At 48.0% G+C, this 26305-nt stretch overlaps 1 protein-coding gene across 1 annotated transcript; it reads left to right on the top strand.

Moving 5' to 3' along the window:
• The first annotated feature begins 6388 nt into the window (after positions 1 to 6388).
• SLC19A2 (solute carrier family 19 member 2) lies at positions 6389 to 19929 on the top strand. Its single transcript, XM_040594481.1, has 6 exons — positions 6389 to 6626; positions 6740 to 7345; positions 10423 to 10654; positions 15955 to 16147; positions 17064 to 17205; positions 17439 to 19929. The coding sequence occupies exons 1-6, from the start codon at positions 6438 to 6440 to the stop codon at positions 17562 to 17564; spliced, it is 1488 nt and encodes a 495-aa protein (XP_040450415.1). The 5' UTR covers positions 6389 to 6437; the 3' UTR covers positions 17565 to 19929.
• The last annotated feature ends 6376 nt before the right edge of the window (positions 19930 to 26305 follow it).

Here is a 26305-nt window from a genome sequence, read left to right on the forward strand (position 1 = left end):
CATGTGCTTCAGCCTGCATTGTGCCAAGTGCAGAGCCTGCCATGGTGTGCGGGACGTAAGGGAAGTTCTCTGCCAGAGGCTTTTGGTAGCGACTCGCCTGCTAACTCCTGTGCTTTGGAGAGATGGCTGCTGTTTGTCCTAAGGCTCCTGCAGGAGGCAGATAGCTTGGATTTTACACTGACTTCTGTATCAGCTGTGTTCCAGTAAACCGCAGTGCTGCTTTCTTTCCCCCAGTGCACAGCTTTCAGGACATACTTGGTTTACCAGTCTTGTGGAACGCAAGATCTAGCATGTACGGAACTAGAGGTAACGAAGGCAGCAGTGGGGGGGATGTGGTGGAATGGGTGGATGTCAAGGGGTGAACTTTAGGTGAAAACAGTGAAGTCTGACAAAAATGGAAAAGGTGAATTTGTGTTGAACTAGAGCAGGGGTCCTCAAACGGCCCCCCAGGGTCCTCAGTCTGGGCGCCGGGTATTTACAGAACACACACACACACACACACACACCCCCCGCCGGGGCTGGGGGGGGAACCAAGCAGCCGCAGATGGCTGCCTGCCACTGCATCCGCGCGCCGGCCCCCTGGTTAAAAAGTTTGAGGACCCCCGAACTAGAGTATGAAAATACCTTGGACTTCCAAATTGTGTATAGTAAAAGAGAAGCAGAAAATACGCTCTGTCCGTGCTACAGAGAAGAGCTGTTGCATTCCTTTAGCAAGGGACCTTTTCTCACAGGGCAAGGACAGTTGATCAGATTATAGCAATGTATTTATGACAATGACTGTCAACGACCTTCCCTTCACCTCTCTAAAAGACAGTTACAACGTACCCCTGAGTGTTTTCTTGCTCTCAGAAAACAGGAATGGCTGCAGAATAGCTCCAAAAAAAAAAAGTCGTGCCATTCAAAGAATATCCTAGCAGAATTTATACATCTTTATTTTTTATGAGGGGAAGGAATTTTAAGGGAATTAAGAGGAAGGGATCAAGAAGCTGAGTCAATTCTGTTGTCTGTCTTAAGGCTTTTTTAAAAACAGTAATTTGCTATGTGAGGTCCCGATATGGGAAAACACTGTATTCCCTCCAGAGCAATTGCCTTGTTCCACTGGTTGTGATGCCAGGGAGACACATGCTCCGTGCTTGCAGGACGGGGCTGTCATCTTGAACCTGGGCTCATACTTACTCAGTGTGTGACATCTTTAAAGTCTGGAACCAACAAGCCCTTGGAGAATAAGAAGTAACAGAAGTGAAGGCATACTAGCTAAATAAAATAATCAGTGCCAAAGCTTCTAAATTAACCCTACGTGGCTGCATAATACTTCTAAGTGTCCTGTTCAGAGCCCCAAATTGTCAAAGGATCGGGGCAGGGGAACTAGGAGACACAGACCTTCAAGGCTGTATCCAGTCTTCCATTCTTACACATAGCTACAATCTATAGGCTTTGTTCTAAACCAATCAAGCCTCGTTTCAGAAATAATTTGGCTTCTTTGTTCTCACTGCTTCTGTTTCTTTCCTACATATATACTAGTTAATAGAGTCTATTTCCCCAAATCAATTGCAAAGGCCAAAACCATAAAAACAAAGAAATCAGTCAGTTGCTGCCTTTTCTCACATTGACGTGCCTTTGTTTCTTCCACGCTCAGCAAAAGAGAAATCTGTTTTATTCCCTCCTTCTGGAGAGTTTCTGAAATATTTGTACTGCCTTAGTGCTCTTGCATACTGAGAAATGATTCTGAAGAACGGCTTCAGCAGAGCACAGAAAGTTTTTAACTTGCAGAAACTTTTCTCCAAACGACTTGGCAAGACTTTAAAAGAACTTTTCTTGCACGTAGATTTTATAAATTCCTCCACATTAAACTGCAGGCCAAAACTGGCTAACAATACCCCCCTCTGGTGCATTTGTGGGTGAAACCAGTCAGAGTTTATGGTGTGGTGTACTGGGTTTGGCTGAGCCCCGTCACAGCCCTCACAGCGCTGTGCTTGTATCGGTAGTAGAAAGGTGGTGATCACACCCCAGTGTTTTGGCTGCTGCTGAGCATCGCTCGCACAGCACCAAGGCTGTATCTACAACCTCCCCCCACCCCCCTCACCAGTGGGCTGGCGGGGCAAGTTGGCCGGGACAGCTGACCCGAAGTGCCCAATGGAATATTCCCTACCAGTTGACATCTGCTCAGATACAAAAGCTAAGAGAAAGGAGGAGGAGCCGGGGACATTCTTTATTTACATTTGTCTTCCAGAGCAACCGCTATGCGTACCAAAGTCCTGCTTCCTGGGAAGTGGCTGACCATTGCCTGCTGATGGGAAGTAGAGAATAACATCTTCTGTTTTCCTTTGCTTCCATGCACACAACTTTTGCTATTGCTTCATTAAACTGCCTTGAATATTGACCCACAAGGCTTTTTTCCATCTGTTCTGCCCCCCATTCTGTTGAGGAGGGGACTGATAGAGTGGCTTGGTGGGCACGTGGCATTCAGCCATGACCAACCCACCACATGTGGATAAGCTGTGACCTTAAAAGGTTGTTGACTCTGAGACTGACATGCATTCACATGAGTTGCTTGGATCTCATGCTGAATCAAGCATCCCCAGCCACAAGGGCTTGGTGTGATCCTTTTCTTCCAAAGTGCCAGCAGCAATTTCTGAGATTGATCTGAAAATCTGAAGAGTTCTGGGTAAGTACAGACAGGTTTCAAGCTTCCCTTGTGCAAGAGAGGAGCAGGAAAACACAGCCAGCAAGACAGCCTTCTCGTGTACAACGACCCTTTGTATGAAGGTGAGGCCTCTGATAAAGAGGTTGTTTGAGGAAACTCATAAGCTCCGAAGGCAGTTCTGAGTAAAACCCAGCACAGAAGGGTTATGTCCAATACTACTGCATGAACTACGTGGTGGCATAAAACATGTTACTCACTGGGAACTGTTCAGATGTAGAAGCCAGAGTTCTGTCTGTAAAGGGCAGCCATCACACCGTGCATCCAAGCTGCAACTATCACTTAGTCGGGTTGGATGACACGTGCAGGTGGTACCTCTCTGTCACACTTGCACTAACTGTTATGGTCTTGAAAGATTTTATAATTCTTTTCATGTAATATTATTTACGTGGAAGTGTTCAGAATAATAGCAATCACTCAAATTGGTCAAATCTTTCCGGTAAGAGAATGATTTTCTCTGGAAAATGGTTTCATCCTGTGTGTAATGTGGTGATTTTCAAAACAGTCTTCACATTACCCACCTGGGAAGCTAGAAATGAACAAGCACATAGCTTAGGGATTAAACCAGTCATTGTTTAATGCTAACATATATTATAAGGTTATTTTGGTTTTAGAATTAAAAAAAATACAGTTGAAGGGTAGGAATTTTTCCCCATTCCTATAGTTTTATTTTTAAGCTTCCTATTTCTCCTTTTTTCCACTGAAAAAGGTGTGTGTTTGTTGAGAAAGGAAGGGAGCAGCAGGTAAGCTTAAGTAAGGAAACCATAACTTCAACAGCGTATGTCTTCCTTCTTGGAAAAAATACTGGAAGTTTTGAGGTTTTTCTTTGCTACCAAACATCTTTAACCTTGCCTTACTTTTTTTAGTAGAATGGCAAGATGGAAAGGGAAAATAGTGAGGAAGTCTAGGGAATGAAAGATAGAAGTTAAAATTCAGGGAATAAAATTTTATCTTGTATCCAAAGGCTGAAAATATTCTGTGAAAACAAACAAGGCAAGCTCTTCTGAGAACAAAAGAAACCCTGAGAAAACCTGAAGTATTTAAATCAGAACTTTTCAAGTTCTTTTTCTTACGCAGTTTTTGGAAAAGAAATCTAGGTTGCCTGACTCTACTGCTTCAAGGAGACAGGTTGAGCTGACGTAACTCCCTCTACCCCTGCCAATTCCCTGGAAACAGCAGCTGAGCTCCAGTGGTACAGCTCTAGGGACTGCTGCTTTGGAAAGGACCGAAGCCACCCACCAGACCCGATGAGCAGCCTGGAAGTTGTGGGAGCTGCTGCCCCTAGGCAGGGCGCACCATGGGAACTCCAAGGTTCTATTTTTTCCTCCCACCTTCTCTTGGCATGAAGCGATAACCCAGATTGGAAAGAGGATGCACTACACCTCATGCTATCAGGCCATATCTTTTATTACCTGCTACTGAGCCACATGCCAGCAGAACAGAGGGGCTGCTAAGAGCTAAGTGAGAGGGAGCTGTGCGTTTCTGTTCACTTCCCCATGGCAACTTGCTCATCACTCATTGTTTCAGCTCATTTCACTCTAACCGTGTTATTTTAAGAGATCAGCAATGCCTTGCAAATGGTTGAGATGGATGGCAGTATTAACAGGAGCTGAATCTTTCTATTTAGAGTTTTGCTTCAAGCTAAATTGTGGTGGAATGGCAATTCTTCTATTTTTTTTCTTTTTTTTTTTTTTTTAATAAACCTGCAAACAAAACAGAACATGGAGATGCTGAGGAGCAACGGCTTGAGAACAACTGAAAGGAAATTTTGCTAGACCCAGAAGATAGCCAGAAAGCAGCAAACCACCAATGCCAGATGATACAGGACCTAAATGTTTAGCTGCACTTTACCTTTTGTAGCTGTGTTTATTAAACTATGATAATGGTGATAATAATAAAATTCTGAAGTTCAAGGAATTGGTTCTGGGGCTGAGAGGAACCTGTTCTTGCCCACTGTTTTGCTGGTTGACTGGATACCAAGCAAAAATGAACTCCAAATCAAATATAAGAATAAATGCAATTTATTATATTACAGTATAATAAAGGAAAATAAGCATGCAATATGATAAAAGTGCTAGTTATTATGCACAATATGATAAAAAAGCAATAGGAGCAAAGCATCAAATCATTACTGCAAAGCATTACAGAGACTAAGAAAAGGATACATTACCAATTACCACCTTAACATCATCCAGGCCCACACCTGGGCTGGGAAGCCCCGTTGCAGCCAGCGGCAGGAGTCTCTCGGTAACTCGGAAAATTCCTACGCAGCGCATCCACCCGTAGGTGAGGCTTCTGGCCAAGCCCAGAGCTTGCCTGCCTTTATACTCAGTGAAAAACAAAAATAGTTTACATACCTAGTGTATGTCAACTTTGGCATGCATTATCTCATAATCCATAAGCTCCACACAGGCCAGGGATGTTGGCCAGATGCCCGAGCCTGGTGGAGTTACCGTCATGACACAGCTGCACACAATATTTATTGTCTGCTCACAGCCTGCCTGTTCAGGGGGCTCAGGACCAACACCAGCTGTTCATTAATGTTGTCCTTGAGCTCCCTGAGCTCCCCGTCTAAGTTAAACAATTCCTAATTAAAGGCAAAGACTTTTTCATAAGCAGTAATCAATTTAATAATTTTCACTACACCCGGCCAACTGTGTATAGCCAGATGCCTTCGGAGGGTTTCGTTTTACTGCCTGGAGCAGCGACCCCAGCTAGGAGGCAGGACGGACCATCGCACAGGTGGGGGGCCCGACCCCCGGTATGAACCTTCAATGGCATCAGCCAGTCTGGAGACCCAAGGGTAGGGACGGCGTAGGAAGCCCTGGCAGTGGAGATCGAGGGAGCAGGGCGCAGGGAGGGGCAAAGCAGGTCCATGGAAAGGCAATGTGGGATAGACCGAGTAGCAGAACAGCAAATAGCTTAGAGGAGGATTGCCAGAGCTTTAAGAATAGTAGTCCTGGGCGAAGCCGTAGGTAATTATTCTGAATGTAATGACGCCGTAGGTAATTATTCTGAATGTAACAGTTATATTTTCCCCTCTTGTCTAATATTTCTTCTGGCTGGACGACACGGTGAAGCTTGTCTCAAAGGCCAGGAGCGGATCCAGCTCTTACCCGGCTGCAGGGAAGAAGCGGCGGAGCGGCAGGCCGTTGGGCTGGGGAGGAGCGACCCGCACAGCACAGCGGGCAGGGATCTCCTCCGTGAGACGGATTCCAGGAAAAGCTCGTCCCTGCCTCGGGGAACCGGGCGATGAGGGGCTCTGCGGGGAGACTGACCCGCGGGGGGCTCAGCAGCGCCCGGGGCTCGGCCAGCTGCCCGCCTCCTCATGCGCCCACACGCGCGGTGCCAGCCCCGCTCTCCGCGGCCCCGCTGAACGCCTGTCGCAACCCGCCGAACACGCCGCCCCTTCCCCCGAGGCCTCCCGGTGCCCCCGGTGCCCCCGCCGCCGGCTCCCCTCACAGGCCCGCGGCACCGCCGGGGCGGCGGGGGGCGCGCGGGCCACGGCCCCGCCCTCCGCGCACGTGGGCCCCTCTCCCGCCCCGCAGCTCCCCATTGGCCGGCCTCGCCGAGCGAGGGGGTGGCGCCCAGTCAGAAAGCGGCACAGAGCCCCGCCTCCCGCCCGCCGGCGAATGGCGTTTAAGCGCAGCGGTGCCTTTGGGAGGAGGCGGCGGCGCGAGGTGACCCGGGCCGTGCCCGCCGCCGCCGCTGCGCTCAGGGCCGGCCCCTGCCTGGCATGGCGGGGCCGCGTGGGGACCGGCTGGCGCGGCGCTCTGCCCGGGCCGGCAGCGGCGGCGGCGGGTGCTGCTGGGCGCTGCCTACGGCGCTGCTGTGCGCCTACGGCTTCTTCTGCAGCGTGCGGCCCTCGGAGCCCTTCCTCACCCGGTACCTGCTGGGGCCGCCCAAAAACCTCACCGAGAGCCAGGTACCGCGGCCCGGCCCCCGCCCCCCCCGGCCCCGCCTGGGTGCCTGTGTCCGCGCTTTGCTCGCGGTGCGCGGGTGCTGGGGGTTACCGCCGTCTTTTCCTCCCCTTCCCAGGTGTTCAATGAGATTTACCCGGTGTGGACGTACTCCTACCTGGCGCTGCTGTTCCCGGTGTTCCTGGCCACCGACTACCTGCGGTACAAGCCCGTGGTCCTGCTGCAGGGCCTGAGCCTCATCGTCACCTGGTTCATGCTGCTGTACGCCGAGGGGCTGCGGCCCATCCAGTTCCTCGAGTTTTTCTACGGGATGGGGACTGCCACCGACATTGCCTATTACTCCTACATCTACAGCGTCGTCGATGTCAATCTGTACCAGAAGGTCACCAGCTACTGCCGGAGTGCCACCCTGGTGGGCTATACGGTGGGCTCATTGTCCGGGCAGGTCCTTGTGTCAGTGGCAGGATGGTCCCTCTTCAGCTTGAATGTTATTTCCTTAACCAGCATATCCATTGCCTTTGGTACAGCGTGGTTTCTGCCGATGCCACAGAAAAGCCTTTTCTTCCACCATGTCCCAAGTCAGCAGCTCGGTTGGGAAATGAAGGTCATGGACTGTAAAAATGGATCGGCTGTCCAAGATCATCCTGATGTGCAGAGGGCACCTGGCTGGGAGGATGAGACAAAAGTTCCCTTGAACAGGGAGGGTCATTCAGCAGAGAAACAGGTGAGTTGTGCCCTGGGTTTACAGCAGGTGACGATGCAATACTGATGTCGTCATGCATGCATAATATCTACGCAGCGGTGGAGATGTGCTGTTCAATGGCAAATAGTATCCCTTTGCTTATCCCACTTCCTTATTCACAGCACAGGAGAATTTATTCCTGGCTTCCTTTTGCTGATGGAGCGTGGTAAGCTGCTCCTTAGTTTCTCCGAAGTTATTCCATGTGTCTTGCAAGGCAGTGATTAAAGTTCTCTGGGCATCAAATTGCTTCTCAGTGGTACAAAGCGAGGGACATCTCTCGAGCACTAAAAATTGTGTCTGTCCAAATTCTGTGTGTGCTTCTGGGTGCGCTCTGTGACTTACAGAAAAGAGGTAGTTCTTCCTGCACTTGCGTTTTGGAAATACTTGTTACTTCAACTGTTGTGTAAGCTGTGCAGTAATAAGCAATGTAGTAACTGGGGTTTATCTTATGATCCTGGAAGGAAACCGATCAATCAAGGAAACTGCAGTAGTCCTTCAGAGCACTTATAGGCTGATATTGATTAGTTACAGATAGGCAGAATAGAAGTAAATTGCAGGAAGTACCTGTGTGTAATAACAGCTTAATCCAGCTCTGAGAGCACCAAGGTCGTACCCTGACTGGTGGCTTCTGTGGGCTGTGTAACCTCTGACAAAGTCACTTCTATGGAAACAAGCGTGCAGGTGCCTTTGTCTGGTGGCAGGATGTGCTGAGTCCCGTGAGGTGGTGTGCAAGCAGCCTCTAGTTTTGAGGCCTGATGCGTGTGTGTAGTTGCCTGCCAGGTGAGTTTCTGCTGTGCTGCTCCAGGTAAAGCATGCATACGGAGAGCCTGTCGTGGCAGGGGGATTTGAAGCCCTGGGGAAGAGCTCAGCCTTTCTCCTCGGTCAGGAGGAGGTTGTGCTCTTTCTGAGAACGAGCCAAAAGGTAAGCATGGCTGTTGGTTTAGTCAGCTAATGGGTATTTCACTTAGCAAGTAGAGGCAGCATCCAGGGCCACTTTCAGCTGCTTCTAGCTACAGCTGGGAATTAAAGGTATTAACATTCCAGGGACTTAATCCTGCCCCATCCAGCACGATCTTGTGTGAGCAAAAGTATTTTTATGCATGCTATACTTGCATGCTGAAGGGTTTTGTTAAACAAGACAAATTCTGTGCAGTAATGACTACAGTATTACTATAACTTACCTTCCCTCTTGTTTATCTTACTCCCATCCTGCGAGAGCAAGGGTGGTTACAAACTAATGGCGACAGCTTTAAAAAAGGAGCAAGTACACTTGCATAACTCTCCAGAGTTTAGTTTTATCAGATGCTAAAGGCTGTTAAGCACTGGTGTGTGGGGGTAGTCCGTCTTACTAAGGTAACGGCAACCACATTGCAGGAGCATCAACAAAAGGATGTACAGGAGGTACAGAGGAAGCACTGCCAGGTGCTGGGAGGGCAGATGGGCCATTCTTGCTTATCAAGCACATGCTTGGGTTAAATGTTCCAAATCAGTTTTTGCAGTGTATGTAACTGTTCCCTCCCCTAGTTTTCCTGTGCCTAAACTTGAGCTCCGTGTGAAACCTTCTGTGTGGGAGTTATGTTGCCAAGCTCTCGTTGCCACGAGCATACCTCTTCCCAGGCAGTTCTCTTGGGCTTAGGAGGAATTGCAATCACATGTAGAGCGAGCGTTTTGGCAAAGCACCAGCAGGACTGTGTGGTGTTTAATAATGACGCTTAGAAATCAGTGAGACTTTGAGGGGTGGAAAAAAAGGGTGTTCAGGACAGAGTTAGGCTGTGGTCTTTAGGGGGTTTTAGTAGAAACACCTTAAAATGAGTTTTATTGAGCATGGAGAATAGTCTTTCCCAGGCATGCACTGCATGATTCTCCCAGGGAAAGGGCGTACTGCCAACAGCCCAAAGTTGCTGCTGCTGTCCAGAAACTGCTCCAAAATATCTGTACCTCACTTCAGTGACAGTGCTGCTGTATGTTACCCAGCAGGGGATCCAAGTTCACAGGGGCTAGAGATGCTGGGTGGGCCTTGGGGGCTCTGCCCAGTCTCACATGAAGTAACTGCTGCTCTGACTTACTCAAGAAGGGTCTTGTCTGTCTAGAAAGACTGTGTGTGTTTGCATGCAGCAAATGTAATCAGTAGCTCTGTCTACAAAGTAAAGACATGCTTGTTTCCTCTGCTGCTGTTGGCATAAAGTGGTTAAGAACAGGACTGTAACAGCCCATACGTAAAAACTTCCATTTGTTGTCATGCCCTGTTGCTGGAACTGATTAACATTTTTTTTTTTTTTTACACCACTTCATGCGTCTGCCCCTTTCATGCTCTTTCTAGAAAGATTTGGAGGGGAAAGCTTCATTTTTATCTCATGCCACTCTTCAGAGCACTTGCAAATGACAGCTCCTGTATATACAATAGCAGCGTCTGGTGGAAGTAGCTTCTGTCTCTCTCAAGATCTGCAGGCAACATCTCATCTTCTCAGAGCCTTGGTGAACATTAGCAGGCATAGTGTGTGGCGTAATGAGATTGCTGCTTTGAATATTTATAATCCCTGAATGCTAGTACTAAAGAAAATTGACTTATTTGTGGGGACTATACTAATCTGGTGGCTTTCACGTTCACTGCCCTAGCAAATTTGGTTGTTTGGATCAGAACTTAAAAGTGGCAGTGATGCTTTTTGCCTGTGTGATTTGAGGGACCGGCTTCTGATCCTGCCTTGTCACAGTGGGTATTGTGTTCTGTTCTGTGTCGCTTCTCTCTGGTACCCTTCAGTTGCTCACACAGTACTTATAACATCTAGTGGTTACTGCTCTCTGCTTGAGAGAGCCAGAGGTGGGTGCCTGGGACTGGACCCTTCCTCTGCATGTAAAGGGACAGCCCTGGTTTGGGCAGAGACCAGCCGCTGAGACTGTGGGATGGAGAAGATTTTTTTCATTACTCTGTGGAGGTTTGTGTCCGAGAGTGGTACTGTCACTCACCAGTGATCAGACCACTCGAAAGGGGTGATTTTTGTGGAGCAGTGTGAACTATTTATAAACAAAGCCTTAACATTACTTTCCTTTTCCTTCTCCAGTCTCTGCAGGAGCAGAAAGTAGACATCATAAAGGTGCTGAAAGATCTCTGGCAGGACTTCCTCCAGTGCTACTCCTCCCAGACCATGTTCTGCTGGTCAGTGTGGTGGGCACTGTCCACCTGCGGCTACTTCCAGGTCATCAACTATGCTCAGGGCCTGTGGGAGATGGTGCTGCCTTCTCATAGCACAGAGATCTACAATGGTGCTGTGGAGGCAGCCTCGACACTGCTAGGTAAGCTTCTGGCGTAGCTCCTGGTCTGCTGTGAGAAATGCCTAGCATCCCCCAAGGTCACCAGAGCATGGTTTGGAAGTGTCTTGTGTACCCCCAGGCGTGCAGGAGACACAATCATGGCATTCAGGGTGACTCTTCCGTGACATGCACAGGTATGGTGCTCAGTGTTGAGTTAGTTGCTACACACAGCCCTAATTCTGGTAATCCAGTACATACGTGTTTAAAGGAGCCTCCCAAGTCAAGCTTCATTATGAAAAATTTGGCAGAAGGTTCCAGGCATGTGGCTGACTCTGTGTCCTTGGCTGTCACTACGTCAGTGGAGTTATGCTTGTTTTAACCACTCAAAGTCAGGCTAAGGGTTCTGTGGGTTTGTCGCTTTTTTTCTCTGGCAGAGATCGTAGGGAACATATGAAGGGTTCCTGTACACACGCAGCATGTAGTGAGCCACATACAGTCATTTCAGCGCTGTTAGGCAGAAAAGCTATTAAGGTGAAAGAAGGTGCTTGACTTGAAAGGGACAGGTAGGTCAGTCAACACAAACATTTGTTTGTTGTTTAATACTAATTACCAGAACTAGGACAATACCTTTTACTATAGCTAACATACCCTTACAGAGGCTTTCTAGGCGTTGCTGCAGTATGTTCCCTTTCTTTGATGGCGTTGTCATTCCACCATCTGCTGTGTACATCACTTGGGCACAAAAGAAACCCGTGTACACAAACAAGGAAGGACTAGTACTTTCTTGGGCATGCTCACCAGCCCGCTGTTGGAGTTCAGTGGGAAGCTGTGGCTGTTTTGTAGTTCTAACAGCTGGTCTACCACCTATTGTTAGCTGGGTTTGAAACTTGGCAACTTGGTTCTGAAGGCTTTCGCTATGAAATAATTTCTGTCATGCACTGCTCCTCCACTCTAGCATGCTGCTGTGGCTCATATTTCTTGTTCAATTTGGTTTCCTCTACCATCCTGCCTTAGTCCCAGGAAAGAGAAAATTGCTACCAAGGGAAAGAAGACCCATAGTGTGGCCAAACGGAAATACTTCCAGAAAAGTGTTCTTCAAATATTATGAACATCTTTGATATCAAGGTTCTTTTTTTATATATATTTTTAAAGGCCTGTGAACAATGGACCTACTTGAAGAAAAGATGTTTGACACTAAACTAATGTAAAACTGAATTTTTTTAGTTTCCCTTTTTCATTTTTTTCCTCTATCATTTTTATAAATGGTTGAATCATTTTGCGTGATGTTTTCTGAAAGCAAATTAAATTAGCCTCTGTCCCTGAACTGCTTGAAAGACAGAACGAAAAAATCCTTCTGGCTGACACAGATTCATTGCTTGGAATAAGTGAAATTCAGTGAAGTAATAATCTCAACTAAAAGCTTGAAGTGTATAACAGGAATGAAAGGGACCTGTTAAGGATGAGCATCCAGTGACCTGACTTCCTAGGTGCTAGTGCAAATGCTTTAATTTCTGATTTCCAGTTTCAATTTATAAATGAGAGGTTTATTTATCTCCGATGTCATGCCAAGGTTGTATTTTAGCAAAACATCTTTGCTCTGGGCCAAAGGAGCCAAGCTTTTTTCTAGTTGTTCTTTGGTAAAGTTAAGCTCTTTGTTCACTTTGTCATTTTACTAGCCCTCTTTGCATAAAACCTAGTTTGAGTTGCAATCCTTTTTAAAGGTGGATGACTGAAGCTGCACTGAGCTTTATTCACTGGGGCCTCAGACTTGTAGAAGAATGCACTGTTCACTCTTCTCCCTTTACTAGAAATACCTTTTCTGGTGCATCCCAGATCAGTCCCTTAGGGTTATACATGCTCCAAGTGGAGCCTTACCTGTAAGCCATAATCTCTTCAAGGGTATACCTGCTATGGTATAGACTTATCCACAGCCACAGTTGCTTTGTGGCACACTTGTTCCAGTGTGGCCTTTTCCATGGGGCACAATGCCTTCAGAGCTGTACCTGCTGCGGCACAAACATAACCGTGGCCACAGACACTTTGAGCTGTACCTGCTCTGGCCTGGGCTTATTCACGGCCACGGACGCTTCGGGGTGTCCTGCTCCTGCGTGGGCTCATCCACAGGTCACAGTCCCTTTGACTGGAGTTCACACTGGAATTCCAGCCTGACCAGTACAGCAGCACAGAAGCAGCAGCCATGCCCTGGCCATCCGCCAGCCCCGGCGCGTCACCCTGGCTGTTATCAGAATGTTCCCGGGCACAGCACAGGGAGATGATAAGCAGTGTGGCAGTACAGCGGGCAGCAAATGCAACGAGCAGTCACTAATGAGCACTAGACTCTGATATACACTAAGGCAAGTGAGCCCCCTGCAAGCACAGGAGCCTGGTGATTAATAGCTAAACAGCAATAACAACTACAAACTCAGTCTAGCATATTCCAATCAAATTGGTTGTGATCTTGAACCCTTTGAGCCCCATGCTGGGTGCCAAAAAGGACTGTTGTGGTTTAACTCCAGCTGGAAACTAAACACCACCCAGCTGCTTGCTTGCTCCCCCCTGGCGGAGTGGGGGAGAGAATCAGAAGAGTAAAAGTAAGAAAACTCATGGGTTGAGATAAAGACAGTTTAATAGGTAAAGCAAAAGTTAGGCATGCAACAAAGCAAAACGAGGAATTCATTCACTGCTTCCCATCAGCAGGCAGGTGCTCAGCCATCTCCAGGAAAGCAGGGCTGTATCATGTGCAACGATTATTGGGAAGACAAGTGCCATCATTCCTTCTTCCCTCTGCTTTATATGCTGAGCCTCGTATGGTGTGAGAGATCCCTTTGGGCAGTTGGGGTCAGCTGTCCCAGCCGTGTCCCCTCCCAGCTTCTAGTGCCCCCCCAGCCTGCTCGCTGCTGGGGTGGGTGGGAAGCAGAAAGACTCTGTGTAAGCACGGCTCAGCAGTAACTGAAATATGCCAGTGTTACCGACCCTGTTTCCAGCTCAAATCCAAACCACAGCCCTGTACTAGCTACTATGAAGAAAAATTAGCTCTGCCCCAGTGAAAACCAGCACAGCATCCCAGATCTGATTTGCCATTTTCCTGGCTCTTGGTCATTTTGTGCTCAGTTACAAGCAATGTTTGGCAACCTTTGTGTAAGATGCTATTGCCATCCCTGCGTGTACCTGTGCTGTCCTGCGGAAGAGTAAGTTGACTGTTGTGACTCGTGACTGTCAGCTGCCTGTCCTGGGCAGGATAAATACTGTTCCTTCTAGTGAGGTCAACTGACTGCTGAGCTGCATCCCTGCACCTTCTTGGGAATGTGGCAATCCTTTATCAGGCTGGGTTGTGAAACCACTGGATCAGTGTAGGTGTCTAATTGCAGGACATGGATTGTATATCTTGTCATAATTGGGTGTCAGGCTGATATAACCTTGAGACACAGGGGGAGTACAAACTCATGAGTTGCTATGAGATCCCCAGAGAGTCCTGTCTGTTCCCATGTTTCAGAATTGCTGAGACAGTAGAGAGAAGGCTCTAGGATTTGGCTGCTTTTTGCATCTCAGGGTTTTGCTACTGTGGGAGCCAGGCTTTCAAAGAGCAGAATGTCAGTTGGGTGGTGTCACAGCAGGCATTAGAAAGAAGAGTTGGGGGGGGGGGGGGGGGGGGAAATAAATTCCTTTCCCTTGGCATAGCTACCTTCTTCACTAGCCTGCAAGGTTGATGCAAGGGTCTGACAGGGTCGCAAGCTTGTACACACTGATGGTGGCGTGCGGAACGCAGACTCCACAATCTGTAAGATTGTAAAGTAGGTATGTTTATTCAGCGCTGGGCAGCACGGGGGAGTAGTCCCGCCAAAACCGTGCGCGCCTGACACGAAAACTTGCTCTGTTTTTATAAGACAACTCATTACATATTCATAATATGTTGTAATATGCCTATACATATGCATTACCTATCCCCGCTTTGTATTAAAATTAGTTCTGCAAGTCATTTCCATATCTCTCTCCCGACTGAGTTTGCGCAGTGTCCCCTGATGGTGGTCGTCAGGGGTCCTGAGGATGAAGGCAGGTGAGTCTTCCTCGTGACCCCCACATCTGGCGCAGGCTCAGTAACGTCCTGCTCTTTGTCCAAACCGCAGAACCGGCTTTAGCTTGTTCTTGCAAGGTTGTAATCTTTCTTTGGACTTATATGGTCATAAAGCCCTTTACTCCCGTACACCTTATCACAGTACCCAAGCAAACCGTGTAAGATTTGGCAAACAGCTTAAATTTTACAACTTTTACCCTAAACAGCTAAACAGACTATTACAATTGTTAAACTCTACCCTATCTCTTACCCCCCTCTCTCTCTTAATGGTACACAAGGAGTTTTCATGTGCTTGAAGGGTTTCTAAGACAGCAGGCCAGCTAAAGGCTGCAAAGAGCTTAGATGCTGCACTGTAGCGCTTCCGTACAGTGGTCAAATGCTGAAAACAATCCTGTTTCTCAGATCTCCAGTAAACCTCCCTTTGTCAGTACACTCTCGTTTGCTGCGTACAGCAGCATTGTTATGCTGTTGGTTGCTATTTGGCTTGTTTGCAGAACAAGGCCTACTTCAAATGGGAATTTTCTTGTAATGCAATATGTATTTGGGCTTCTCAGTAGTTGCAGGTGTGATAGTGCATGAAATGCACTTCGTCTGCTCATTGAATTGCGTGAAGTATCATGTACTTTACATCTTGTGATCCATTGTCTCGCCTCACTCCCGCTTCATAAAATCCAGCAGGAGTTACAAACCTGTTCTGGTTGTAAAGGATGGCTCTTGCACAAACAACAGTGCCTGATTGTAGCTTGCAATCAGGCTGCATCCTGGTAGACATGGATCGGGACCCTGCTCTTAATCTTACAGGCCAGCATGAAGATGACAGTAGATGTAGTTTTTTCTGCCTCCTGGGAAAGAGCTGTAGCAGCTGTGTATCAAAGTGGGTAGTGTCTTCCTCCCTCCTACACCTGCTAAAGCACCACAAAATAATTAGCTGAGTGCTTTTGAGAACTGGGGTTTGCATTTCTCTGTAGTCCAACTAACAACACTGCTACAGTCAGGCACAGAGGACTGAGTGGCTGTGGTCAGGTCTGAGTCCTGGGGCTGTCATTTGGACCTTTTGGTTTTCCTTTTTTTTTTTTTTTTTTTCCCTGTTCCTGTAAAAGAGAATGGGAGTTTACAGCAGGGTTCCAGGTGAGGGAGAGGTCGGGAAGGAGTGCTGCTGAGGTGTGCACATGAGTATCCTCCACTTCAGTTGTGTTTGGCTGTTGGGGGCTATACAGCTCCTTTGCTCTAGTTCCAGTTACTAACAGTTATGCTTTCGTTCCCCTCACAGGAGCTGTTGCAGTGTTTGTTGTGGGTCACATAAAAACATCCTGGGCAATGTGGGGTGAAGTGGCACTTGCCCTGTTCTCCTTTCTTATTGCTGCTGCTGTATATATTATGGACACTGTTCGGAATATCTGGGTGTGCTATGCATCCTATGTTGTCTTCAGAATTATCTACATGCTGCTAATCACAATAGCAACGTGAGTATCCTTTTAATGTAAATTGCTCTCAAGGTTACAACTGGTATGAAAGCTGGCGTATTTTCTGTGTATCTAGTCTTGCCTGCCACAAATCTGTTGCAAAGTTATGTGTGGTGTGGTGATTCAGGTTGGAAACTGAGACATAGAGATATATTTGGCTGATAGTCTGCTCAAGCTTAAAAGTCTTATGACACTAAAGTGACTGCTTCCAAATATTAGACAGTGCTGCTTGCCAGGAGAATGTTTTTCATAAACATGGCTGGAGCAAAGTGTTAACAGATGAGGAGAGGACAACACTTTGCCTGTGTTGAAGTGTCAACTTCTCCTAACCACTAAGGAGGAAAACTTCAATGTTGTTTGTCATTTTGGGGAGGAAAACACAGTTGTTGTTGAACCACATGTGCATAATCACAACAAGACAGTCCAAGTACAATATGAGGGGTGATGCTGAAGCTGGTAACTGCAGAAGGAGCTCTGGTTAGAGGGATGTGGGAGGTTATGGACCACACTGCAGTAGGCTGACACTTTGAGATTACCAACAACTCTCTGGGATCAGAGCATGTTGTATCTTCTCTGTGTGACAAGACCCTTTAGCTACATCAGACAGGGGAGCTGCTTCAGTAAGACTGAAACTCACAGAGCTCCCAGAGTGGTGCTTTGGGGCTTGGTTGCTTTTTTTTTTTAAAGTTTTTTACATGTGTCTCGGGGTCTCTTTTAGATTCTATGCTAGTCTGTAATGATCCTATTTAGAAAAGTAAACTATCAGTGTAAAGTAATTTAACTGTGGAAAATACTGGACCAGTCTATGTAACTCTTCACGTTGCATAGTCTTCTTGTCCAGAGCTTGTTCCTCCTATTCTCACATTTCCCAGCTTTTTCCCTGTCTTTAAGTTTCTGGTCATGCATTTCTTTCCAGGTTCCAGATTGCTACAAATCTCAGCGTGGAGCGGTATGCCCTGGTGTTTGGGGTCAATACTTTCATTGCCTTAGCACTTCAGACTCTGCTCACTTTGATTGTTGTGGATGCCAGTGGGCTTGGGCTGGACATCTTCACCCAGGTATGATAGCCTCTCTTAGCTCTACTGATGGGAGGGAGGAAAGTAAACCAAGCTGTAAAGCTCCTCAGCTACCTGTTTCTGGGTCAAGGGTTTGACAGAGGAATAATCACTGATTCCTGATATTTTAGAAGAGGAAAGGAGCTCTTGTATTAATTTTCTTATAAATTTGGTAACTGCTTGATTTAACTTAACTGCTTCTTTTTTATTATTATTTTTATTCCCCTTCTCTGCAGTTCATGATTTATGCCTCTTACTTTGTGGCCATCTCGCTGGTGTTCTTGGGCAGTGGCATATACAGTATTACAAGAGCTTATAGAAGACAAGAGCCGATGCAAAGCAGATCTCCTGAAAGCCAGTAGTGCACCAAGTGAGGACTCTTGGTGGCTACATATGAAGATATAGGTCTGTTTTTTAATCTCTGCCTTTTTTTCCCAAGGCAGTCACCTTAATGGTATTTGGTCTGTATTTATACTACATTTTAGAAGGTAAATGTATTAGCTCTTACTTAAGTAAGAATGAATACCTTCTTTCTAAAATGCCTTTTGTTTTTCTGTTGCATATATGGGATATGCAGCAAAGAACAGTAAATTTTCTCAAAGAATGAAAGCCCTGGGATGGTTTAGTCTAAGGCTGTGCATCTGGAGGCTGCCATTGAAAAGGCAGCTTCGTGATTGTCTAGTCAACTGCTGCTGTCTCTGTCACTGAGGTGCTGCTGCAGGGCAGAAGTGAGGGCACGCTAACAGACCTCTCTGGAGAGCTCCGGGCCTGGGACAGGAGGTGGCCTTAGGCTTGTGCTCTGCAGTGTGGCTCTCGCTGTGGCTGCCCCGTGATGCTGGATGCTCCATTTTGGGGACTAGTACGCTTAGGTTTCTGCATATGCATGTGCTTCCTTGAGCTGCTTGTACTGTTACTGTCATTCCTGTCTGTCACCCCTGCTGCCAGAATTTTACCATAGCTGATCATGGTGCTTCCCAAAAAAACCTAACTGTGTCCTGGGGCAACTTGTGATGCTGGTGAATTGGCTATTGGCAGCGCTACTTGTGCTGTGAAGGCCTGTGCCCAAGGGACTGTAAAGCTAGAGGGGAAGCTTTAGAGGGAGTTTAAGTAGACAAAATACTAATCCAAGGGACCCTTGGACACATCTGCCTTTGTCCTTTAGGACTGCAAATTCCTGCAATTATCGGAGTCCTGCCTCACAATCCTGGGGGCTGGGCTATTTCAGTAGGGTGGTGGATGTTAGTATAGCACTGAGAAGGAAGGTGACTTTGCAGGATTTTAAGCTGCTATTTGTGACCTTGGAGAATCACGACTCTGGTGACACCTTCAGGTATGGTAGTTACCAGGATGACTGCCTGAGGCTTTGAAAAATGCTGATTTCTGGTGTCAGTTTTTCCCCCTTATTTTAACATGCCTTTATGCCTCTGGTGGGTCTCTGTCCACTAGTTCTACCTCTTCTTTCCACCTAAACAGGGCAATGAATGTGTGGAGTGGACAGTTCTTTTATTTTGTCCAGTCTAAGCAATTTGGGACTTGCCTTATGGCTGGTTTTTAAATTTATTTTTTTTTTTTCCAAATTGCTTCAGTACTGGGAAGGAGTTGCCCAGAGTTGTCCTGGGCTTGGGCACCTGGATATTCAGGCACCATGACCAGCACAGCAACAGATACCTGTAGCATACTGTGGAAATAGCCTGGGGACTGTCCCCATTGCTGTGCAGGTTGTGGTGAGTCTAAGTGCAGGAGAACTGGCAAGGAAGAAGATGCAATGCCGTGTGCTTCCCTCCATGCCTTCTCTCTGCTGGTTAGAGCTGCTTCCCATCAGACCCCGAAGCAGCAGCTTCGGTTCGTTGCTTGCTTTTAGTGCCATGGAGACTTCACAGCATCAGGGCTGGGAAGGTGTTTCTCTCCTGGCTGGGACAGGTGCAGCCTTTCTTATCGCTTCTGTGAGTCTCAACCTTTACCATGCTGCCAGGTGAAGGATCAGTGTGTCTGGGATGTGCTGCCTGCTCAGGGGACCACTCCCCAGAGCTCCTCTGTGCTTGCAGCCTGCCTCTTAAAACAACCCCCTAAAGAAGGGCTCAGCTGTACTGGCACTTACACATGTAAACCTAACTGCCTTATCCTGAAATGGAAACTTGAAGCCACCCATGTATATATTCCTTTCTTTACTGTTTTTTGTTTGATTGTTTGTTTTTAAACAAAAACTGAAGCTATGAAATGCCAGCTGATGAGCTGTGCCGGGAAAAGGATAGAAAGGGCATATCCTGTCCTTTGGTCTGATGGCAGTTGCAGCAAGGCACAAGGAGTGGGTTTACAGCACTAGTGTCAAGTAACCAAAAGCACCAGCTCAATTTTAATCACATTTTTCATACAGAGAACAAAGCTTTGATGGGGAACAACCCAGTTATTTAAAAGCAAGTAAAAAAAAAACCACAAATGAGTTATAGCAATAACAATGATTTTTCTACCAAAGTAATGAAACTGTGCCAACTGCAATAGAGGCGTGCTACACCACATCTGTCTTCAGGCCCATTAATTGTATGGAAGCCACACCTGGATGTTTTTCAGGTTCCTATGCTGTGCTGTTGTGATGAGGTTGACTGTAGAGCCTGACTGGAGCTGTACATGGTTACTGATGCCTATGAAATTCTGTGAACATGTTGATATTGTTGGTTTCTATGAATAGCTATTTTTGTTAAATAAAAACACTCTGAGGCATCCTGTGTGGCCAATGTTTGTTTTGTATTTTGTTACCTTGCTAATCCACAGTGCTGCTGCTGCAGGTTGTTCTGAGCATCTTTGTTATGAAGAGGGAAAAAAATACAGGACAAACCATGCAAAAAGAAACAAGTCTTCAAGAAGCTGATAGTTGTTGGCTTTTGGGTGGGTTTACAGAACTCTGCGCAAGTGTCTTGCACTGAGGATCGTTAATTGCTGAGCAGTTCAGAAATACTACTCTCTATTTCCAACACAAACTGGTCCAGTGAGGGAAAAGATAACTCACTGGTGCAGGGTAACCTGTTCAGGATGCATCAGTCTCACTGAGTGTTTGCCGTGCAGGAGAACCTTTCTATTGATGTTGACCTAATTACAAAATTGAGTCCTTAAGGAAGAAATGTTGTACACTCCCCATCCTGGCACACCCACCTTTGACAGCCTTGGAAAGCTCTCCTTGTCTTGTGCTTTTAGGAGAGATGGCTTGTACCTGATAGTAAAGGCTGGGCTGGAGGGCGAAGTGGTCTCTGTATATCTGCTGCCAGTTTGATGAGTTCAGTGTGGGTGGTAGCCTGACAAATCCTCTGCTCAACACCGCAAACAAGAGGGAAGGGGGAGCCTTAGGTGTGTTTCCTTGAGAGCCTTATGGCTGAGGCAGGAGGGGTAGGACTGTCAGCATGTCAGTTTTGCTCAGGATTTCATTCATTTGCCTTCCCTTGGTGAATGCGGGAGTCAGTGTGTGGGGAAGAGTTTCTCGGCAGTGTGGAGGATTAAAATCTCTGCATACAACAGGAAGGTAACTAGTACCTCATACAGGTACAGCATTACCCTTTAAGGTGGATTCCAGCATTTCATGTCTCTGGTGCTGGCGAAAGGTGCCAAGGACCCTGAGGCTGCTCTTGCCTGTGAGCGAAGCAGGTTTATGTGAACTGTGGCAATCCCCCTTGCTCCTCCCATTGCCTCCTGCCACACCGTGTACAGCTAAGAGATCTGAAAAGACACCCAGCTGCTGTCAGGGAGCTGAATTCCTGCATTAGCGGTGCAGCACACGGTGCAGTTTGATGGAGATGAGATAAATACTACAGACGGCTGGGGTGTCTGCCTGGGATGCTGTGGCTGTTTCTTTGTTCCAGTCAATGCTGGAGGTGAGTGTTCCCACCAAATCTGTGTGCCCTGCACTGGGCTTGCTATGATGCTGGTAAGATGCGGTATAGCTGCTGGGCTTTAGGATCGCTGTTAAGGGGAGAGGCCAGGTGCTGGGCTTGTTCAGTCCCAAAAGTGAGGAATAGTACGAGTTGCCAGAGGCTGCTGTTTTGGGGGCAGCACCCACTGCTGTCCCCCCGGGCTAGCACTGGCGTGACAGGGTTACGCTCAACTGTGCTGTGGCTGTGTGCCTGTGAAGCAGCCGGCTGCTCTGGCAGTGCTCTCAGGGAAAGGGGAGGGCTTTGCGTGAAAGTGATTATATTTTCTTCTCTATCAATGTGATCATAGCTGAGTGTACTGGGAAGGAAAGAGGGACTTCGGTTATGGAAGGGGCAGGAGACTGGGAGCTCTGGACACTGCACCCAGCAACTCTTGACAGTGTCAACTGTTTCCTACGCAAAGGTGCTTGTTTAACATAGCAATGTGGAGGTGTTATGCAGCCTTTCTCTGTCAAATATACTTGCTCTGCGCAAATCAGTGTTCCCTTAACACAGTGTCTGATGCATTAGTGACATGGAAAAGAGCAACCAACGTGTCGGGGCCTGTCCTTGGAGACCTGCATTGCTTAGCTGTTGTTTCCATTGCATTTTTTCATAACCATGTTCTGTAGCTCCTTCACAGACGGGAACGTGAAAAACTAAATCTAATGACATGCGAGTTAATAAATGCATGCATGAATTTAGATTGACCGTAAGGTATCATTAAATTATTGTTATCAAACATCACAGCTTGATCTTCCAACAATGGGGTCCAATCCTTGTCTTACAATCATGCTGATTTTTAACTAGTCGAATAAAGCATCATCTGTTCTGAATGAAAGGGGTAGTACTGCCTTGTACAATGAGATAGCCTTACGATAAAAGCAGAGCGAAAAGTTTTGATATTGTGCCCAGTTGTCTTTATTTCACTCTGCTATGAACTTGTCAAAGCCACCTGCGTGTGACATGTGGAAGAAGTTCGGCATATTGTTTTGAGTGGAATAACTGCATGACCCTGGGTGAGGTCAGTGGTTGAAGTTTTTCTAGGTACAGCAGGAACCATTGCCAAGCAGGTACCTGAGTGTTATCTCAGGTAGGTATCAGGAGCCCTTCCAACCCACTGGAAACATTGTCAAAACCCATTTATCTTTCTTGCCGTATGATGTAGGATTAGCAGAAACCCCAAGGTCGTGAAGCCCAACCTCCTCCCGTGGCATGTGGCCTACAATGAGAGATGTCTTCAGAGATCTCCTGAACCCCACCTTGAAGCGGTTTATCTTTTCTACCCCATGTGACTTTGAGTGAAAGTGTAACTCTACCTGCATTACTTTGAGAGCTATCAAAGCCCTGGCTAAATTTATTCATGGCTGTTTTCTGCCTTTACTTTCCTTGATTAGCATTAAATTTTTAGTGCAGGGAGTGCGTTGCCCTCTGCGATGTGTGGCCTTCTGGTGCATTTGTGGAGTGTCATCCTTCACTTTGCTGGGCCAGTGTATTCCAAACTGGGGGCCACAGCTGTGTGGGGGACAGTGTGACAGGTGCCACGTCAGTGCTGCCAGCGAGGACAACCCACTCCTTCCCTCCCTCCCTGGCCATCCTGCCCAGGCCCACGTGCTGGCGGTGGGGCCGAGGAGGGTCATCCCCCAAAACACAGTGCTGGGAAGCACCACGTGGTGCTGCATGAGCCTCGGTCACCTCGGGGGGCTGCTGGCAGCGTGGGCCCCTTCCCCTTGCCCGGAGCTGCCCTCACCGGGCTGAGGGGACTGCAGAGGCATGTTGAACGCTGGGTGGTCTGTACCTTGGCCTTGCGCTGGTGCTGCGGGGTGGGAGTTGAAGCTGTGATATGAGCTGACATTTGGAAATGTTTTTTTTTCTAATGAGCAACTGTATCTGCTTCCTGTTGGACTACACCGAGCAGGGTCAAGCCAGTGGCTCTCTGCGGTAACTGGTGGCAACACCAACAACCGTGTTTATTGGCAGCCTTTTCGAAGTCATCAGTGTGTTTAGCCAGCTGTTCAAATATCACTATTGCTTCTCTGAGGCCGGGCAGCACAGCACTGCCCTCTGCAAGACCCTGACGGCCTGCAGCAATGGGGCAGCCCCTGCCCAGTGCCACCACAGCCAGCGCCTTGCAGAAAGGCCTCTGCCCCATGGGGAGCCCCCTGTGCACTCCATGGCAGCTCTGGTGGCCACACAGCTTGCCGTGGGGCCTGCTCATTGCAGGGGCACAGCATCCGCGGCCTCTGGGTTCGTCTGGGCCTCCATGGAGGAGGTTGCAATGTGCTGCCTCCTGCCACAGCTCTGCTGAGGCACCTGACCCCTCTGCCAGATGCCCCAGCCCAGGAGGTAACCTAAGGTGTGTTTTGGTGGCGTTTTTCCATAAGGGAATTCAATTAATGTGGGGTTTTCTTCCTTTTTTTTTTTTTTTTATCCTTTTCTTTCTTCTTTTCACATTTCAGAGCTCTAGGCACAATGTGTGATTAATGCAGAGAGGTGTCTCTTTGGAGATGCGGCGTTGTCTCTATGAACAAAAGCTCGGATTTTGACGCTGCTACCTGTCGGTTTGATTAGACTGCTCATCACCAGCCGGAGCGTGAATAACACAAAGCCTGCCGACGCCGGGGCTGCTCCCAAACCGGTGCACAATTTAACGGCATCATCAGGCTTGTACCTGGGCAGGGAAAGCCGCCCGCCGCGCTGCTGCCCCTCCCGGCTGGGGGCTTCCCCCCCCCCTCCGTTAATTTCCGAGCGTTAATTGGGATGGCGCGGCGGCAGCGCCCGCCGCCTCAGACCTGCGCCCTCACAGGGACAAAGGCGGGAAGTGCGCGGGGGGGGTGAGGCGCCGGGCCCGTCTCCATGGCAACGGGGCGGTGCCGCCTCGCGAGCGCGCTCGCCGCTGCCTCGGGGCCGGCGGCAGGGCCAGGTGCGGGCGCGGCGGGGAGGAGTTTGGCCCTCGGGGGCCGCCGTCCGAGGCTGCGGGGAGGTGAGCGCGGGGGCGGCCGCTGCCGCGGCAACGGGCGCACCGGGGCGGGGGGGGGCGCGGTGAGCGGGGCAGCGGGGGAAGCAGGGACGGCCGGTGAGGCGAACGGCGGCTGCACCCGCCGGCCGATCCCGGGGCGGCCCCGTCGCGGGAGGCGCACGGCCGGCGTCGGTGCGTTACGGCGCGATCGCGGGTGCCGGTGGCCGTCGCCGCCGGGCGCTGCCGGGGGCTGGGCCGCGCCCGGGTACCGGCCCTGCAGCGTGGGACGGAACGTTCCGCACGGCAGCCGGGCTGTGCGGGTCTGTGTGTGCGTGGGGCTCGGTACGAACGGCCGCCCGTCGCTGTGCCCCCTTGTGCCCTGGCAGAACTGCACCGCGACCGGGCGGCCGTCGGCTTTGCACAGCTCGGTCCCAGCGCACCCCCAGTCAGACCAGCAGCAGGTGGAAATGAAAACTGGAGATTTCCTGATTGCCTTTGGTCCCTGCTAAAGCTGAAGCACTTGAATCTTTGCTTTGTAAAATACAATAGGCGCTGATGCAGGATTTTCTGGAACAAGGTCATTAAACTGAAATTAGCTGTTGAGTCGTGGCTGCTTGGTGTTACAACAGAAGGGGCTGATTTTTATGCTGCTCCCGTTCATTACACATATCCTAAATAATATGGAATAGTTTTCGGTATTTGTGTAGGGTATCACGGACTGACATGAATGTGTTCTGTTAAAGGCACAATTCAGCTCGGTCGCTTTTGTGTCCACTTACCACAAGGCTGAGTTTAAGAAATAGTTCTTTTGTGCTGAAAATGTACTACAGCAGAGTAACCTCCCTTAAGAGCCCAGGTACACGTTGTCACCCGTACCAAGAATATTTGTGAAGGAAGGGGCATTTCCCAGAAAAAATCATTAGGTGTTGTATGAGAAGAGGTGCAGGAGGAACATGGTGGAAATGGTGTGGAAAGCCAAGGCAACAGTCTGAACAAGCTTTGAAAATTTCAACTTAGAGGCATTTAGTGTGAATGATTGATTCTAGTGGTGACAGATAAAATGAAGTAAATTGGGAACAAAAAATTACCAGATTTTCTTGGACAAAATACGGATCAAACAAAAAAGATGAGCTTTTCTCTGAGTTTCTGTACAAACAATTCTGCAACAAAAGTGCCTGGCTTTATCACCATCTTTTCCTTTTAAACAAATCTTGACTAAATTTTGAAGTCTAAAAGAGTAGGACTCTTGTCAATCGTGAAATGCAGCATTTTAAGAAGTGGAGCTGGTGTCCCTAAAATAACTGAGAACTTGGAGATGCTCATCAGAACTTAAACCAAAAGCCTGAAGGAATTTAAGCAACATCTTCTGGATGGAACTGTTTTTACAAAATGCATTACAAAGTGCTTGGACAGATAGGGAAGTCCAGGACCAGGCAGGATGGTCACACAGCAGAGCTGTTTTGCTGTTCCAGGGCTATCCAGGGTCAGAGCTAACTTTCCCGTTCCGTATTGTGCTGCCCTATGCTAATGCTTGTGTCATGGTCTTTCAGTGTGTTGTATATGACACGGATTTGTCCTACTAGAGAGATGCTTAGAAGTGGCACCTTCCAGCCTACAGCAGAGAGTACAAAGAGAATAGGAACTTCTGAATAATCAAGTTCATTCTTTCATGTTGCTTTTGCAAACAGTAATAAACAAATTGGGGAAGGAACTGTATGTGGCTAAAGCTGTAAGAAGAGCAGAATCGGCTGTCTAGGCTGATGTGATCTCTGCATGTCTTTTAACCTTTTTGTGACTTTAGATGGAGGCAGATGCCTTCTGTTGAGTGAGCTGAGCTGAGGGGTGGCAGGCAGCCCAGAGCCCCAGGCACTGGCACTTAAGCACTCATTCAGGAGTTTTTGGCACGCGGGTGCTATGCAGTCCAAACATTGTTTAAAAGATTCATTCCTTATAATGGCTCATCTTCAGTTTTGTTGCAGATGTGACTCCATCCAGCCTGATTAACTGGCTAATGAGTATTTCCCATTGTTGTCCTCCTCACAAATTCAACCAGAACTGAATCCATTTCCTATCCGTCTCAATTGGTGTTTGTGTAACTTTACCCCTAATATTAGTGGAGGTGATAACAGTTTGAAAGCTAGCGACTTTGTTGATGTTTGGTCACTCTAGCAGAAGGTTTTTTGTCAGGAGTCCAATTAGTGAATATCTTCTCATTTTAATATGTCATTATGAAGCTTTTTGGTAATTT

Source organism: Falco naumanni, chromosome 5 (assembly GCF_017639655.2).
Source record: "Falco naumanni isolate bFalNau1 chromosome 5, bFalNau1.pat, whole genome shotgun sequence".
Lineage (NCBI taxonomy): Eukaryota > Metazoa > Chordata > Aves > Falconiformes > Falconidae > Falco > Falco naumanni.

Excerpts from the sequence above, each read along its gene's own strand:
- SLC19A2 (XM_040594481.1), top strand. The coding sequence starts at position 6,438 with ATGGCGGGGCCGCGTGGGGACCGGCTGGCGCGGCGCTCTGCCCGGGCC. Across the intron at positions 6,627-6,739 it reads AAAACCTCACCGAGAGCCAG|GTGTTCAATGAGATTTACCC; the intron begins GTACCGCGGCCC and ends TCCCCTTCCCAG. Across the intron at positions 7,346-10,422 it reads GTCATTCAGCAGAGAAACAG|TCTCTGCAGGAGCAGAAAGT; the intron begins GTGAGTTGTGCC and ends TTCCTTCTCCAG.